This window comes from Lepisosteus oculatus, chromosome 17 (genome assembly GCF_040954835.1).
Source record: "Lepisosteus oculatus isolate fLepOcu1 chromosome 17, fLepOcu1.hap2, whole genome shotgun sequence".
Classification (NCBI taxonomy): domain Eukaryota; kingdom Metazoa; phylum Chordata; class Actinopteri; order Semionotiformes; family Lepisosteidae; genus Lepisosteus; species Lepisosteus oculatus.
In genome coordinates, this window is record NC_090712.1 from 16,184,438 (window position 1) to 16,201,508 (window position 17,071).

Below are 17,071 nucleotides of genomic sequence, written 5' to 3' on the forward strand. Positions count from 1 at the left end.
AAGGGAGGTCCCAGCTCCTGATCAAAGCAGCACTGTGCAGTCAGGTTGCCATCAATCACTGTAAGTGGAGTTCTGTAGCGATTAGACACTCCCGTCCAGACCATCACACTCTAACCCCCCCATCAACCCTAGCAAGATGTTGTGACCTGTGGGCTCTCATATCTTTCTCAATCCCTGACAGAACATTGCCTTGTCAAGTTAGAAACTGCAAATGTCACAGTACGCACCAATACACAAATGTGTTCTCTTAATGAGCAGATTCGTTCTTTTTCGGGTTTTTCTTTCTTGATTCCTATTAGCCCTGATACTCAGCCGCTTAAATCACCTCATCGCATATTGTCGATCAACCCACTCTCTAATGAGGTGGTTTAGTGCTGATGTAACAGCCAATGTCACTTGAGTGTATACAGTATGTATCATGGTCAGAAATGCAAATAATCAATCAATGTATCCAAACATATTTAATCAATATCCTAAATTTTGTGTGCTTTATGCTTTCTCAAAGCTTATGTGCATAAAAAATTGTAATACACTGGCAAATGGTATCAACAAGGCAAGAGAATTACTCCCGCATTTCTGAGCAATGGGAATTTAAAGCAAGTCAAAATCAAAACAGGAGCAAATGATTTACAGTATCTCTTATTGTTATACACCTTGGTTCACTTTTTAAATCTGAATTATGCCTTTAGGAAAATAAGATTTGTATTTCACACTCCTCTACACAGATCTGTTTAAATTGATCTTCCTCGAGACTTGCTGTGAGTCACTTGGAAGACCTTCCAGCAAATCTTAAGTGATGACTATTAAGCTCTGCAATTATGAATCAAAGGCCGATGCTGAATCAGGAGACAAAAAGGTAGCCATCAGGCAAAAATAATATTTTGAAGGAACAACAGCACATTTTCTGACAAGTACGAACTTTTATTGCAGCCTTACAACTTCAAGAAGACAGCTGGTGAAAAACTCTTGAAATATTCTAAGGATGTCCCCAGGCACTTCTTCTAAATATTTTTTAGAAGTGATGCTGGGTCACAGAATCTAGGATTATGTAATTTTATTAATTTAGTAAATTAAATCCTTTTTGTGGCAATTGAGGAAGGTGACTAAGGACATTTAGTTTTCAAAATTGACATACCTGTATTTAAAATATTAATATTGAAACAAAATAACAAAATCTATTGCATTCATAAAGATCACTTGTAACAAAACGTACTGTAAATGCAAAATTTATCATTTATACAGTACATCAAGTTTCAGACTGTGGTTTCTGTAATAGCTCCAGTGTTAGATGTGCTAAATTTGTGATGTGATACTTTCTTCTACTTACTGACAACATACTCCAATACTGTACATGCTCAGAATTAAAACATCAAAACTAAAGTTGGCCTACAAATCCAATTCATTCAAAGCTATCTTAATGTTATCTTCTAAGCTTCTTGTATAGGGCATGTTGCCATAATAGTAAATGGTTCCCTTGCAGAAATGACAATGGTTTGTTGCTATACTGTACCATTCGGTCATGACTTATACTATAGCTCTGCCAATCTCTCAAAAGTTATCGTTTTACCAAAGTGAACATCGAAGCTGTGTTCTGTGGACTGAAACGAACAAATGCTGAGAAAGGGAAAATGCCCTTATCACTTGCTTATTTGGCCTAGGCCCAGGGCCTTTGCATGCAACACAGCTAATGCAGAGAGCAGGTTCACAGTCCTATTGCGTGCCAGCTGGTCATATATCTGTCACATGCTTGGGTTACCCTAATTCAAGGAGATTGCCACTGCAGTTCATCAAATGAGTCCAGTCTAACCTCTCTTTGAGCCAAGCTCCTTGTAGAAGAATTTTAATTAGCAATGAGCAAACAAGATAAACCTAAGCAGCTGAAAGTTCACAAGTGCTACTGTTTGGGATTACTGGTGCACAGCTGCTATTCAAAGAAAAGAGAGCATAGAGGAGTGGATATTTGTATATGTAACAGTCATTCTCTTGTAATCTGATTATGTAGATTTAAGGAGGAATTACAAACACATTTATGCCACCTATGGGAAGTAGTCCAAGTCAAATGAAATGCATGAAAGCCGCTTATGTGTCCTACAGAATAAAGGGTCTTAAACAAATGGTGTAAGATCCTAAGATAATATTTTTATTGTGAAAATACCATAGTCAGTAGAAAAAAAATCCACTCTCTTGAAGAAACTACAAAAAAGGCATCTGATTTATTGTGACAGTAAAAATAAATTATTACTTTGTGAAATTATATGAAATTCAGTACAATAATTCAGGGATAATCATATACAGTACAAACTCTAACATAACAATCCAGATAATGTGGGGTGCCAAACCTATCCCTTGCCTTGGAAATCGGGGAACCTGTTGGGAAGAACATTTGTGTTTCATGTAAAAAAGTCAGTATCTGCTGTATGAAGCATTGCTTTGCACAATTGTAATTCCGATGCCAACAATAGTTTTTTAATACTGAAAATCTTTTAATTTGTATATTGTGCAATCTCCAGTTGATTAGGCCTGACATACCAGTTTACCCCTCTGTTCTATACAACTGCCAGTATCACTTGTGGACTCAATTCAAACACTTAACAGCAAATCATTGAGCCAAAATGCAATGGACAAGGTGAGTGGTCCATTTACACCAGCCCTTTCGAGCTGGTAGTTGCCTGCAATAAATTGAATCATTCACTTCCTCCACTTCATTTTGTCAAGAGGGTGAATTCTTTTGTGTTTGATTATATTTGTTTGATTTTTAAAACCCAGCCTTACAATTAACATGCAGTACATATAATTCAGAGATTCTCTGCTATGCAAGATAATCATGCCCAGAATCTGAAGTACCATCACCTGTGGTTTGTGCACTGTAGTCAAGGAAACAGATAGTAACTACTCAAAGCCATACCTGTATGTACTGTATAAACCCCTATGTAACCCATACCTGGTGGACTGGATTATTGTTATACAGTAGCAGGACACCATGTGCTAGCATCCCCTGCAGTTTATTCCTGATGGCTTTCCACAGCATGGCTTCAAAAGCTACAGTAACTTAATACTTACCAGTGATTTCAGTCTTTTGTGGAGCATGTAATGGCAGCTGAGGTCATGGTCTAAAACTTTGTCCTGGGGTCTGATTGGTGAACCCTGGTCTGATCATCAGAAACCAAAAGCTGGACAGTATGCGAACTGCAATGAATCAGTGTTTAAGAGCTCCAGCAACTCCTTGAGTCACACTCCCTTAAGGTGAACTTACAAAGCTGAAGGAGATATCTATCTTGCAGGAATGTTTGAAATGTGTTATGCACAGTAAGTGTATATGTAGCTTTCAGCAAAGCATAAGATGCACACAGTAAAGTCACAGAATAGTTATATGTAGCTTATTAACTAATTTTGTGAATAATCCCTGCAAAAATCAAACTTTCCAAAACATTGTGCAAATTTTGTAAGAATATCAATAAATCTACTATAATGTGGCTTTTTAGATACGTTCTCATAACACTGCTTAGTTTTTGTAACCCACTTTTAACAAAGCATGTTATTTCAAATTAAGAAATAGTTCAGTACTTACAGTAGTACTTCGCTCACCATATCATTCAGTAATATATGTTTAGTTCCCATGCAATAGGAATTTCAATGTTGCTAAATACTTCTTTTTAATGGCAGGTCTACATGATATAATATTGTATTATATGGGAAAGAATAAGAACAGCTTATTCCTTGCATGCTAACTGATCCCCCTAAGCCAGACTGATCCCATTTAATACAGCCTACCTAAGACTTATAAACCTCCTTAAACCAGTTTAAGACCAGCAAAGAAAGACAGTCACAATAATGGCTGCTGGGTACGAGCCATTCTTCAGACAATCTTATGACTTTTATTACTCTATAATGACATAAATAACAATTATAATACAACCCTTGGATTGCTTTTTAAGAACTTATATACAGTATAGTATACGGTTGTTCCAAATGATTGCTGAAGATCTTTATGAGTCATATTCTCCTTCAAGTTTCATTCTGTTACAACTTCAGGAACATTTTTTTCCTTTTCTGATTTAATTCATCTAAAGAGAGTGCTTTCTTCATAAGACTAGGAGTCTGGAATAGGCTGCTCAGACACGTTGTCTGATAACGAGGCTTCTTTTATGAACGGCTGGATGAAATCTTTGGATCAGTTAGTTACAAGTAACCTAACAATCTAGAAAAGTCAAATTGCTTCCTTTGATGTACTGAGTAACCTTTCTGTTCATTAACCCATTGCAATGTTGCCAGCCCTGTGTAAATTTCCCCTTCCTCATCTTAATTTCCTAACTTTCTGTGCTGTAACTATCTGCACTTTGTTTCATGAAACTATGAAAAAATCTGTATATCACAGTCTTCTGCTCCAGCAACATTAGTACTGTGTTCTTACTATTCAACCTGGCTAAATACAGTAGTATTGTATGCCTCTGTTAGTATCTGGTTAGCATGAATAGTACAGAGACAATAGATTGTATTATATGTGTCCTAACATTGTGGGAATTTACTTTCAAACATTACAGTCAAAATGTTTTCAAGCCATTCTTTTCATCCTCTGAAATAAGACCAAACGTCTGTTTTATGAGCAGGATAAACTATAATGACATTTGCAGGATTACAAGAGAAATCGTACATAATGTTCCAATATTTTTAAATCTCTGTTATGTGCAATTGACTCATAAGATTGAAATGATATATCTGTGCCAGGTAGGTTCTGGCAATTTTTATATAAGTAGCTACATACAATAATTCCAAGGAACATGTATACCTATTATAAACAGGCATTCCTACTAATTAGAAAGAACCTGCTATTTCTAATGTGCACTGAAAGTTTTATTATGAGTTGGCAAGACTCCTAAGCAAAAGAGAACATTTCACTTTTGCGCATACCAAAGCAGCTTGGGCACACCCTATCTTTTTATTCTGTAGGCCGTTTCTTGAGTCTGAGTTCAGTGTCTTTGGAAAGTAACTAATACTACAACAGCTAGGTAGAACATTCTTAAGCAGGTTGAAATACATTTCTTACACTAGTTTGAGTGGCTTACTGGCAATAAAGGGCTTTCTATGGCCTTTATGCAAATATCACAGCTAGACTCACTTGAGTGATTTTCTCATTTAAATTTAAGAGCACTTTATTGGCCCTATACAATTTATTGCATTAGGAATGTTGTCTTTTCACATACCCCAACTTGCTCTCCATCAGACACACAGACAGGGAGAGAAGCTGGGGGTCAGAGCACAGGGTCAGCCATTGTACAGCACCCCTGGAGCAGCTGGGGTTAAGGGTCTTGCTCAGGATTCCTCTACAAGCCACAGGATTTGAACTAGCGACTTTCCAGCCACAGGTGCAGATCCTTAACCACAGAGCCAAATTGCATTGCTGCAGCACTAACACTGATACAAGAAAGAGTTCAGAAAGCCTTATGTAGTAACTTATAGAACAGGATGGTGCTATTATTTTCTTTTGTTAACTTTCAATTCATCACTTGTTTACTTTATAGTTGTATTTGATTGTTCAATGTCATGTTGAGGTTATGTGAGTGAACAATCTCATCTCAGTCCAGAACTGTATTTTAATTTCTCTGTTCTTATTAAGTGACTCTTATCTAGTCTAAATATTCAAATGTGACCCTTTATAATATACTCTCCTACTCTCTGGGAAGAGGTACCACATACCCGTAAAAGACTATCGGAGCATTTACTTCAGTTATACCTAAAAGCATTCAATTTTTTAACAATAATATGATTGTTTGCAAGTAGGGATCTAATTATTGTTCTTGTTTCAGAGACTTTACCAGTTAATTGTCTATAATCCTATGGTACTGGATTGAGTACTGATTGAGAGATGGTGTTAAACGTTGTTTTGTATCATGGCATTGTGCTGTTGTTGTATCGTATCATTGTTTATAATGCTATACAGTATGCTTATGAGCTCTTGACATGCAAGACAAATTCCCTTAGAGGAAATAAAAATAAAGGGGAAATTTCCTCTTGGGGGAAATTAGCAAACTGACTGAAAATAGGTGGACACTCCTACACAGTCTTACAGTGCCACCTAATGGTACCAATGCAAAAAAAAAAACAAGTTGAGGATCATCTTAAAAAATCCCGTGTATTGTAGTGATATGTGTCACATCACGGTTCCTAAAAGATTTAAAAGGGATTTTCAATAATTAGTGCTTTGTGAATAAAAATGATCCTATTGAAATATACTTATATTTTTCAATCACTAAAGTATCTTGTTTTAGTCCAACAGTCCACCAGGTTTAAATTGTATGAATGTTCACAGTCCGTCCAAGTGCACAAAATGAAGGTGGATGCAACTGTTATCATAAAACACAGATTCCCAACTAGGTTAGGAAACTACCTAAGCACTTCATTAAACATTCAAACCAGAGTCCAAAGAAAAAAATGAACGAATCTATACAGTAGATATTCTGGTGTATAACAACACAGTTGAATGGTTCAAAAGACGGATGAAGCAATGGGGGAAATGATTATTTCTTCCACATCACTTACTATGCTATTAGTAGGACTGGATGACAACACTGCCTTCACTTTTGTCATCTGTACTGTAGGGGACACAAACGGGAGTTCCCTGTAGCACACCGAGATCTACTGACCAACCTGTTAGTCAGACATTAGACAAGGTTCAGCTCTTCATAATCAGTCTTAAATCTTCCGTTGTTGAGGGAGAGAAAACCTTTAAGGTATGTTTTTTTTTAATCTAAAAGAGTGTGTGATGGTGGTGATGGTAAGGGAGCACTTTGGATGCAGAGAGAAAACCATCAGAGAAAATCAATACCAGGCATATCCAAGTCACTTCTTCAAGAAGGCTCCACAGCCGAAATGTTGTGTTCTCTTTCTTCTTTTTTTCAGCATGGAATAAACCTTTACTTGTTCCTTTGCAGCCTACGCATGCTGACGCAGCTCCCCACCTGAAGTACGATATCCAAGTAATGTCGGTACAAGCACAAAACAGGCTTTGATTTTTATCAAGCTTGAACTATATCAAAGAATGAAGCTGTGATTTGTTAAAAAGTTACAGTACAGTATATTGCTGAGAATTTTTACAAACAACAGCACGTCACCGATTTTGTTTTTTATTAACTAAACAGATAATTCTATTGTACCACACAGCTGGAATGGGGACGATACCACCTACTGTACTCTACAGTAATTACCACATTGTGTATTGTAATGAATTCGGGTTCAGTGAGGTCGAACACAGAGACTCAGACTTGTGAAGTTCAAAACGGCAATAAGAGGCTTCCTTGTTAAATTTTAGACTTTTAGCTGCCATCTTCAGATTTTATATAACAATAATAAAATGTTGTTACACATTTAAGAATAAATACAAATTTGAAGTAATGCAGAATTATATATCTGGTATAAACTGCATATAACATTCAATGTACTGTAAATGTATGAAACATACAAGAAATGTTGCATGAGAATACTTTACCTTGCAGAACAACATCACAGATATCAGTTCATTAACAAAACGGAAACACTGATGATAAAAAGTCTAATTCTAGATCTCGGATTGTGAGCCTAGAACTTTTCCAAGCCCTTTTCTAGTCTTTGGTATTCATCACCTACTGTATCTAAAAGTACAGTACATTCTAAAATGCCCATATTGTATTTGAAGCCAGATTCATACAACTGTATAATCCAAAACCAAATTAGAGTGTGTGCAAATTGGTACTGGGAATAAACAAACATTTAAAATCAGCATGCCAACAGGCAGTGGCAAACAACTCACGCTATGATCCAAATATTTACTGACGTCTACATATGGCTTTCCTCATCTGTCTCATCTTCCTCTATGTAGTCTGAGCTGACTAGGAGTTGAAACTCACGACCAAAGACTACATTTCCTTTGTTAAGGCATTTCAGGTACTCCTTATCCAGGTGCCACCTCTGCAGTCCCACTCTCCGCAGTGCTGAGAGCTCGAATATGAGCTTGCCAAGGTCATTGATCAGTCTTGGTTCGGGCTGCATGCCCTCTTTGGAGCTCAGGTCCATAACCCTCAGTTTCTTCAACATGCCCAGTGCCCCGAGGAACCTGTGCCAACCCTGGCTGCTCACACAGTTCTCAGACAGGTCCAAATGCTGAAGGTCCCTTAAATGACCATTCTGGATTGATGAGCCTAAGGGCAAATATTAAAAGTTTCAGGAACATACATAGTTGTTATTCCACAACATGTTACAATGTGCCTTACACTTTGCCTAATACTCCCATATTACCATAAAAAGCATTAGAAAAGGCATTAAAATAAACAATAATAGAGCAATAAGAGTAATAATAGGAACGATCTTCCTACTTAAGGAGTTTCATATGTTCCTCTAATAATGGTATGGCAACAATGGCCATTCGTCTAAATGAACGTAAATAGTACACTCCTGGTATTTTTCTAAGGGCAGCTGCTATGTATATCTTCATTGCAGTTTCCCCAAAACTACATGTCTAAGCATGAGCGTGAGATGGAAAGAATTTTGTTTAGCATTTATATTCTCTTAGCATAAAGAAACAATTAGATGACAAATCTCATGTGTATAATTAAAATTGCAAACTGAATGAATACCAAGCCAATTAAAGCTTGTTAACAGTTTAGTTTCATTCCTCTTTTGTGTACGACTGAATAGTAACATGACTCTCTCAGGTAATTCTCAATCATAGTTTATTTTTCAATTGTTATGCTACATTGTGACCAAAATAGACAACGTGGTAAAAAACAAGATGTCATGAAGATCAATATTCTTCCCATTTCCCATCTTTTTTCCAATTACCACTCCGGTTTTACATTCAACAACCAGGCTTTTGTTGTTTACCAGGTTTTCATTGAAACTAAAGACTATCAGCAGGTCATATATAACCAGAACATTAATTTCTTATTCAGCCCATTGAATGAACTGAATTCATGTTCATACAACAGCTGTTTACAACAGATGCAAGTGAACAGTAGCATCAGATTTTGATAATTAATTCACTAATTGAAGTATTTTCAAAGCATCTGCATAAAAAATAGAAAGAGTTTAATATTTTTTTTTCAAATTTGTTTTTTTATTTGTATTTAGCTTATTTTTTCCCTGAACTTTCTGCAGGCTATTAAGCTGTTTGCAATGATTTAAAATTGGATTGAAGAGTGATCAAGAGCTTTAAGCTTAGTAATAGCAGTGATACACATACTGTATAAACATATATTAACTGTCTGCACACTGTGAAGACTCCTTTAGATGTTCTCAAATGCATAATATTAATTACAACATACTGTATAAGCTTTTAATGAGACTAAACTGAATACAAATTGTGTTCCCAATTAAAAGAGAAGATCCACTGTTGAGTTTATAGTTTTCACGCCAAACCCAAGCAGTGTGAATTATACTTACTCAGGAGCTCTAGGTCTTTATCAGTGAGGTGCCAGCTCTGCAGTCCCAGTTTCTGCAGTCCAGGCAGGTTCTTCAGGAAGTCCAGAAGCTTGGACAGGCTGTCTTTCACATTCTGTCCCCATGGAAGCATGAGAGTCTGTAGGCTAGGCAGGGCCCTCAACTTGTCAACTAAAGATGTACAATAAAAGAAAAGATCATTGCTGCATTCTTCACTTCATTAGTAGCTGTTTCTGTGCATTACAACTTTGCTTTATCACCTACTCAATTTTTCCACACAGCCACTTGCGTCTTCCTCCAGCTGGTTTTCAAACAGATCAAGTGACTCAAGCTTATTGGCATTCCTCAAATTTTCAGCTAAAAGAAAAAATAAACTTTCTGATAAGTCTATAAACCATTACTCCTACCGTCTGAGAACACACATTGTGCAGTATCTTTTATATATAAGTTTTATATAATTATATTAGCATAAGGTCTAGACTCCCCACTTCTCTTACTGCTCCCTTTTAAAACTACTTTTACTCCTGGTGCCTAATGTAGTGTAACCATTTAATCTTTTAGTGCAAAGTTGGAAATCCAATATGAGGAGTATCGGAGACAAGTACTGTACTGTAGATGTACAGTACATAATGTGAAGTGTGAAATAGATCTGTACCACACACTTCCTTTTAACTCCATTACTTGTATGAGGAAATCTGCTTGAAACCAGATGTCAATGCTTCCTTCATTACTGCAGTATATATTGTGTATATATTCATTTATAATAGAAATAGACACATATTTCATTCCTACTAATATATACAGTAGCCAAAACTGACTGCTGAAACCTGAGAAATATTTATTAAAAAGAAAACTACAGACCAAGAATTATGACTGCCTCCTTTGTCAAGCAACAGTTGACAAGCACCATTTTTTTCAGACAGCAGTCTCTACTGGTGGCTGCGTCAATTATAAACCTGAGCCCATTTCCTATGCCTTCCAGCTTGGCCAAGTGCAGCTCCTGGAGACGTTGCAAATGCTTCACTCCTTCAGCTGTTAAAAAACAAAGGTCATTTCGGTTGATTCTTGCCTCAGATAAGGAAAAAGTAAGAAATCCAGTATAATGGATTCATCAGTTATATGCTACTTTTATTGTACCCATTGAACTGAGGATGCAGTATTGATTAAATAACACCAACTAGATAAACAAGATTGGATTAATGAAACCTTCTAATTTAATAGGACAGTAGACACCTACATTTTATGGTCGTGATCTGTATTGCAGAGTGTATCATCCACCTAATTACTAATTATTAGTCATCGCTGCCATTCCAGCTCTTTGCTTACAAAACGTCAGTGTCAAATGTCCTACTGTACTTTACCTATTCATATTCCTAGTCTTTCAAATTCCTTGATTTAATTGAATTCCTACAAAATGATTAAAATTTACCTAGCTGTTTTGCATCATCTTCAGCCATCTTTATATTAATTAAATTTAATTTCTCAAGGTTCTGAAGGTTTTGGATTCCCTCCAATAATCCCCCTGTAATAAGCAGAAAATCTCAGATAAATGAAACAAATTTAATTTAAATGAATTCACAAAAATATAATAAACATGTTCTCCATGTAAGAAACTTTTATACACACCTATTAAAATGTCTTTAACATTTAAATAAAAGATAACACATACTAACCTGGCAGTCTTTCAGTCTGCAGATCACTTATATACAAAGTCTTAAGCTGTTTCATAAGAACAATGTGCTGTTCATCTGTTAATGTCAAAGGAGTTTCTTCAATAACTAGATCCTTCAGGTTGTATTCACACATTTTGAGGACATCAGGAAGTTTTCCACTTATACCTTTGCTTCTTGTTAGGAGAAGCCTAAGGCTTTTGGCTGAACAGCATATCTTTCCTAGATATGTTATATCTTTTTTAGATAACCTCTGAAAATCATTCAAAGATACTTCAATACTATTAAGGCTGTGACTCCAATCGAAAAACAAGGACACTGCCTTCTCTGGAATGTATGTCTTTTTGCTCTGATTCGGGATTTCACTACAGTGCAAATTGCCAAACAGTTCCAACTCGATGAGTTCTAGAGCAGCCAAACATTTTGGCAAATATTGAAAGAAGTCACTCAAACAGGTTGGAATGCTCTGGCTGCTGATGTGCAGCTTTTTTTTCTGAAAGAAAAATTCAAACTCTGCACTTAGCTCATTTTTTGAAAGACTTTCTGCAAAGAAGTTAAGAGCGCAGTTTACAAAACTCTCCATGCTAACTTCCTGCAGCTTGTGAAGTTCTTCCATATTCTGTGAGATCTGTTCCTGGTTATTGTCTGAAGGAACATGCGGCCTGTCAGTTTCTAATGGGGTGCCCAACAGTCTTCCATGTTTTTTAACATTTGTCATGTGCTGAATGACAATGCTAGCAGCTTGTGTGGAAGACCCACACGTGTACATCAGTAAATTGTAGTATTTATTAGAAATATCTGAAATATTATCAATCTGATTCAGGTACTGGTACCCCATCTTCATCTCTGACTCTTTGGCTGAAGTTAATAGTCCATGCAGTCTTCTTCCTGCTATGTACTCCTGAAATGACTTATGAAAAAAACGATAGACAGGCTCCATCCTTTGAGCGGTGTACTTGTTCAGAAGTCCAGATTTCAGTAGCACATCCTCTTGTTCACTGTGCAGCTCTTTTCTTAAATAGAACTCAAAGCAGTGCTCGAAAATTCCCCGAAGTGCTAGATCCCCACATACGTTGATGCTCTCCTGAACTGTTTCCGAAGTCATAAATGAAATTTTGTACTGGTTCTTTGAGATCATCAGATCATAAAGGGTACGGAAAAGTACAGTCTGTGTTTTAGGAATGATGCTGGTGTCACCCAACCGGATGGCACAAGCTATGACCACAAATAGCGGTGTCTTCATCAATTCTTGCATGGTGCTTGAGTTTTCGAGTTGCTGCAGAAGGCCTTTAGAGAGTTCAGGACCCAAGATATTTCTAATAATGACCTTACTGTTCTCCTCACTGAGATCCCCAATCTCTGCAATGATTTCAGCAATGGGCCTCACGTTACTGACTGATTCAGTGCGTGTTGTCACAATTACCGTATTCTTGAACCGAAAGTTATGTTTGATCATGTCCTCTATCTCCGGGCAGTTTGCTGGTTTAAATTCATCATATCCATCCAAAAGGAACAGAACCTCTTCTTTCAAGAACCGTAAAGAATTCTGAAAGGTCTCCTTGTCAATTTCATAGGGCACTCTGAGCAGCTGCTCACAAACTGTTTCATATATTTCTCTTTCTGCAGCACTCAAGCTTATGAAAAAGACCAGCCTGTACTTATTCAGCACTGAGGTTTCTCCCGAAGCCCAAAGTGCTGCAATTCTCTTCAGGAGAGTGGTCTTGCCTTTGCCAGCTCCTCCTTCAATGACAGTTGGGTTCTTGAACTCACCCAAAAAATGCGAAAGAGTCATAGTGCCTTTTCTCTGATTCCATATGTCCTTTTTCCAAAACTGTGCATCAGTGAATGTTGTTTCCAAATCAAAAATAATGTCTATGTCCTCCCCCAAAGGGTGAAACTTTTGGAAATATGCTGATTTATACAAGTGTTTTAAATCTTCTGCCATCATGTCTATGTTCTGTTTCGTTGGTACTTCAGGCAAAGCTACAGTATGGTACAAAAAAGGATTAATCAATTACTGCAAAAAACACATTTGAATGAAGTGTTTTAATTAAATATCTGTAAGTATGACTTACATCTCCCAAGCAAGTCTTCAAACAAGAAGACATCTTTAACTCTGAGGCAGTCAACAAAAAGTCTGCAAGCCTTTTCCCCTTTCTGCTGAATCAAATCAATGATTTTGCGAGCCGCTTTGGGACCAGTTTTCTCACAGTAAATCTCATCTTTCTCCTCCAGATCAATGACACTTTTGCTATAGATATGATCTGCAATCTGATGGGTTATCGTTATTCCCATCCTCTCGATAAGTTCCACATAGTTTTTCCTGATGAAATCCACTGAAAAAGGGCAAACATTATAGTTAGGATCAAGCTTAATTATATCTCAATGTCTAAACATAGAATATGTTCCTGGGATGTACCTGCACACGAGAACAATAATCAATATAGACTCTGTGACTCTGTATAGACAATATAGAATATGTGACTCTGTATGAAACCGAAGATGTCTCTTTTTAGAGCTTCCTTAGTAACAAAAGCTTGAAAAAGTGCCTCTACCAATTTAGAAAATTTAATTAGCCTGTAATGAAAAGAACATGACCAACGAAAGCAAGAGGTGGAAAGCAAGTGTTATGCAATAGCACACCTATTCGTGTAAAATCAGAGCACCTGTATGGAACCCACCACCCCCAAGGAGAACATACAAACTCAGGTAAGAAATTCTGATTGCAAAATTGTAAGCACAGTCTTGGTGACTGTGTAAGCAAAATGAGGTTAAAACAGGGGCTAAACAGCAATTAAATTCTTTATACAGTATAATTACACAAACAGTTGGACACTGGCTGTAGTTAATGTCTAAAAAGGGGCTGAGAAATGTGTGTGCTTCAGGGATATGTTTGATAAGACAATTTCTCTCCATGACTTTTCATTATTAACCTATTTTAAAACTATGCAGAACTGTGTGGTGAATTATTGCATCTCTTTGGTGCCAAGGTGAAATTGTTCTGTCCTTTTAAGAGCTGCCTTGAGGTATTCCAGATTTAATAAAAGCTAGACTGGAGTAACCTGTTAGTCTCCATAGAAATAGGAGGGACAACACTAATAATGAGGTTCAAGATTGAGTGGGTTTGAGTGAGAAAAATGTATAAATTGCTTAGATGGGGCTATGTGTAGGTGAACATTAATTTGATTTTTTTTATTAATGTCAAAATGTAATTACAGTACATTTTAAATTGCACTATAAAGTTCTTAATGATCAAAATATCAGTGAAATGTCTATTGTATTAGCTTATATAATATTTTTCATTAAATTAATGCATAAAGAAGGAAAGGCTAAAATTTAAAACTCATGCACTGACCCCTACAATTCTGCTCATTAAACAAAGACAGAGTAGGGCAGAGAACTGCCAATATGGGTTGACAAAGCCTACAGCTGAACACACAATATTCACAGCCACCAAGGCTATAGGCATAAATAAAGCACAAAATCATAACCTAGGTCATGGCATGGCACACCACAATAAAACATAATGTAAAAGTCACAAGAAGAAAGACCATCCATTCGGCAGTTCGTTAAATACTTTTATGCAATATCTTTTACTTACTTGTGTATATGTATCTTGCTTAACCTGTCAGGAAGTTTTTCTTAAATCTATAAAATGAAAAACAAGTTATAATTCCAACGCAGTTACTTGCCAAGTTATAAAATGCATGATTTGTAATTGTTAACCTTTAAACATGTCATTGACTGTACCCCTGTTCTTCCGCTATTTAAGGAGGTGGATCAGATCTGAAACACACACAGAGATGAAGAGCAAATGTATTACAAAGAGCAGCAATAGCAAGAAAATATCATTTACTAGCATGTAGTGTTAAGAGGCCCAAAACAAACATTTTGCTTTGTTCTCTGTGTAAAGACAGTGGCTTTGAGTCTAGTTGTAGCCTCTTTCTGCCCTGAACCTCTGCATAAAAGACCTTATAATTGCTATTCCTTAGGAATTCCAAGGCAGACTTGAAATTCTAAAACAGCTACATCTACTCCAGACCTTTCCCTTACTGTAATTTTTTACATCCTGGGTCAGCATGTCTGTCCAGACACTTCATTAACTTTTCCAACTTTGCAATTTATATTGGATCATTTGTATGCTAAACACATTCCCTGTATCACCTGTTTTGTGACGGCAGAGACTGAAGAAATGGGATAGAAATTGCTCTCAGGATTGGTTTGAACGATTACCATGAACACATAAAGAGACATACTGTATGCTGATGACAGGTTTGGAGGGTCTCACAGCAGAAGTGTTACATTGTCAATACAGTGAACAGAGAATTGGAGACAAGAATCAGAAAAATCCAGAGATTCCTAATTAAGTATAGATCTAAGCAAAGGTCTAATATTGAAAGGTTGCATGATAAGTGTAGCATTGCAAGATTGTAGCAGTAGCTGTGACGGAAGAATGCTGCCAACTCTGAGAGATTCTTACTTTAGAATAGATATCTTTTTAATCAGGAGCTGGAACGCTGTGTTTCCTTTCTTCTCTTTTCAGCATGGAATAAACCTATTACTTGTTCCTTTGCAGCCTACGCATGCTGACGCAGCTACCCACTGAACTACCTTTTTAATCAGTCAGGTTTAAAGACACAAAATTGAATATTGCACATGGACTGTATCTAAATAAAACAATCCTCCTTTGAAGTGGGGGCGATATTATCGATCTTACCCCCCCTTCCAGAAAAGACGAAATAAAACTGGCTTCAATCAGGCTAATCGAGATCATTGAACTGCCTGTTCGGCCGAAGTCAAAGTATATAGATAGATAGAGAGATAGATAGATAATACTTTATTAATCCCGTAGGGAAATTGATGAGTATATAAGATTTCACTGTTAAATGAACACCCGAGAAAATGATATAAAAAATATAAATATTTTTAACTTAACAAATGTTAAATTAAAAAAATAAAAAATCATCTACCACAAGGTGGGGCTATAATGTATTGTAGAAATACCATAATAACCTATTTCGTATCTCAGTATAAAGTATCCTATGGACCTACAGTACAGTACACCAGCCCTTTTAAAAGGCTACAGTATCACTAGGGAGAGGTTTACCCCCCATCCGAATCTTTAAAACAGTCACAGCATCCATTCACGATAACCCACTAAACCAAACTATGAGGTTTTCATAAATCACGGCGTAAAACATAAATTAAGTTAAATGGTAAAATAGATATAAATTTAATTCGTGGTAAAATTTCAGTTTCTACTATTTTTAGTTTGTGAAACGTTATATATAAACCCAAAAGCACTACTTCTCTTTTCTACCCATCTCTTTCAAAAGCAAAACAAATGTCTTTCAATCATAGTTTTGATTCTATAACTTTTTTTGTCCATTTTGTAGAGAGGTACTGCTACAAACCTTTCTACCGTACAGTACGTAAAGCATGAGTACTAGCAGCAACGCAAAATCTACAAACAGACACTAGACTTGTTTAATCCCTGTGTCCAAGTGTTAACAAACCCTAGACCCGGAAATGCAAAAAAAGAAATTAACAGAGAACATTTTCATTTAGGTTTTCTAAAAATAACTTACTTGCCATGAGCAGTTTACTGCTTTGTTAACATCTTCGATGCTGAAGACTGATACCGTTTTAAACATTAATACTGTAAAGGTTTTATGCAACGTCTTCCGGTTTTGGATACATTGCTTTACAGTAAGTAGTTGATACTTTTCATGACTCAAATGACCGGACACTCCTCCTTGTCAGTACGGGAAAACCTAATGCTCTTTCACAATACTATAACTTATAGTATAAGGTTTAACCCGGAAATCCCTGTTACAACAGCACCCTGAAGAAATCTTGGCAGTAACACTATGTAGTATTGCAGCTCTAAGCTGTAGTATTTAATGGTATTGGTTTATCAAGCCTCTTTAAATATGACCATTTCTACATGTACTGAGCTTTGAAAATAAGATTTTACTATTACTACGCATTCC

General features: G+C 36.5%; 1 protein-coding gene across 5 annotated transcripts; it reads right to left on the bottom strand.

Annotated features, from left to right (window-relative positions):
• Positions 1-7,105: 7,105 nt before the first annotated feature.
• Positions 7,106-16,836, bottom strand: LOC102696211 (NLR family CARD domain-containing protein 4). 5 transcript variants are annotated; one of them, XM_015363315.2, is made up of 10 exons: positions 16,667-16,836; positions 14,829-14,864; positions 14,680-14,726; positions 13,154-13,414; positions 11,082-13,061; positions 10,838-10,930; positions 10,270-10,440; positions 9,673-9,765; positions 9,412-9,579; positions 7,106-8,171 (listed from the first exon to the last, which is right to left on the bottom strand). In XM_015363315.2, coding segments are annotated over exons 3-10 (3,129 nt in total). In that variant the 5' UTR covers positions 14,681-14,726; positions 14,829-14,864; positions 16,667-16,836; the 3' UTR covers positions 7,106-7,809. The 5 variants fall into 5 exon arrangements, with proteins under 5 accessions (XP_015218801.1, XP_015218800.1, XP_015218802.1 ...); XM_015363314.2 differs by having other exon boundaries at positions 14,805-14,864; XM_015363316.2 differs by lacking the exon at positions 14,829-14,864.
• Between the last annotated feature and the right edge of the window lie 235 nt (positions 16,837-17,071).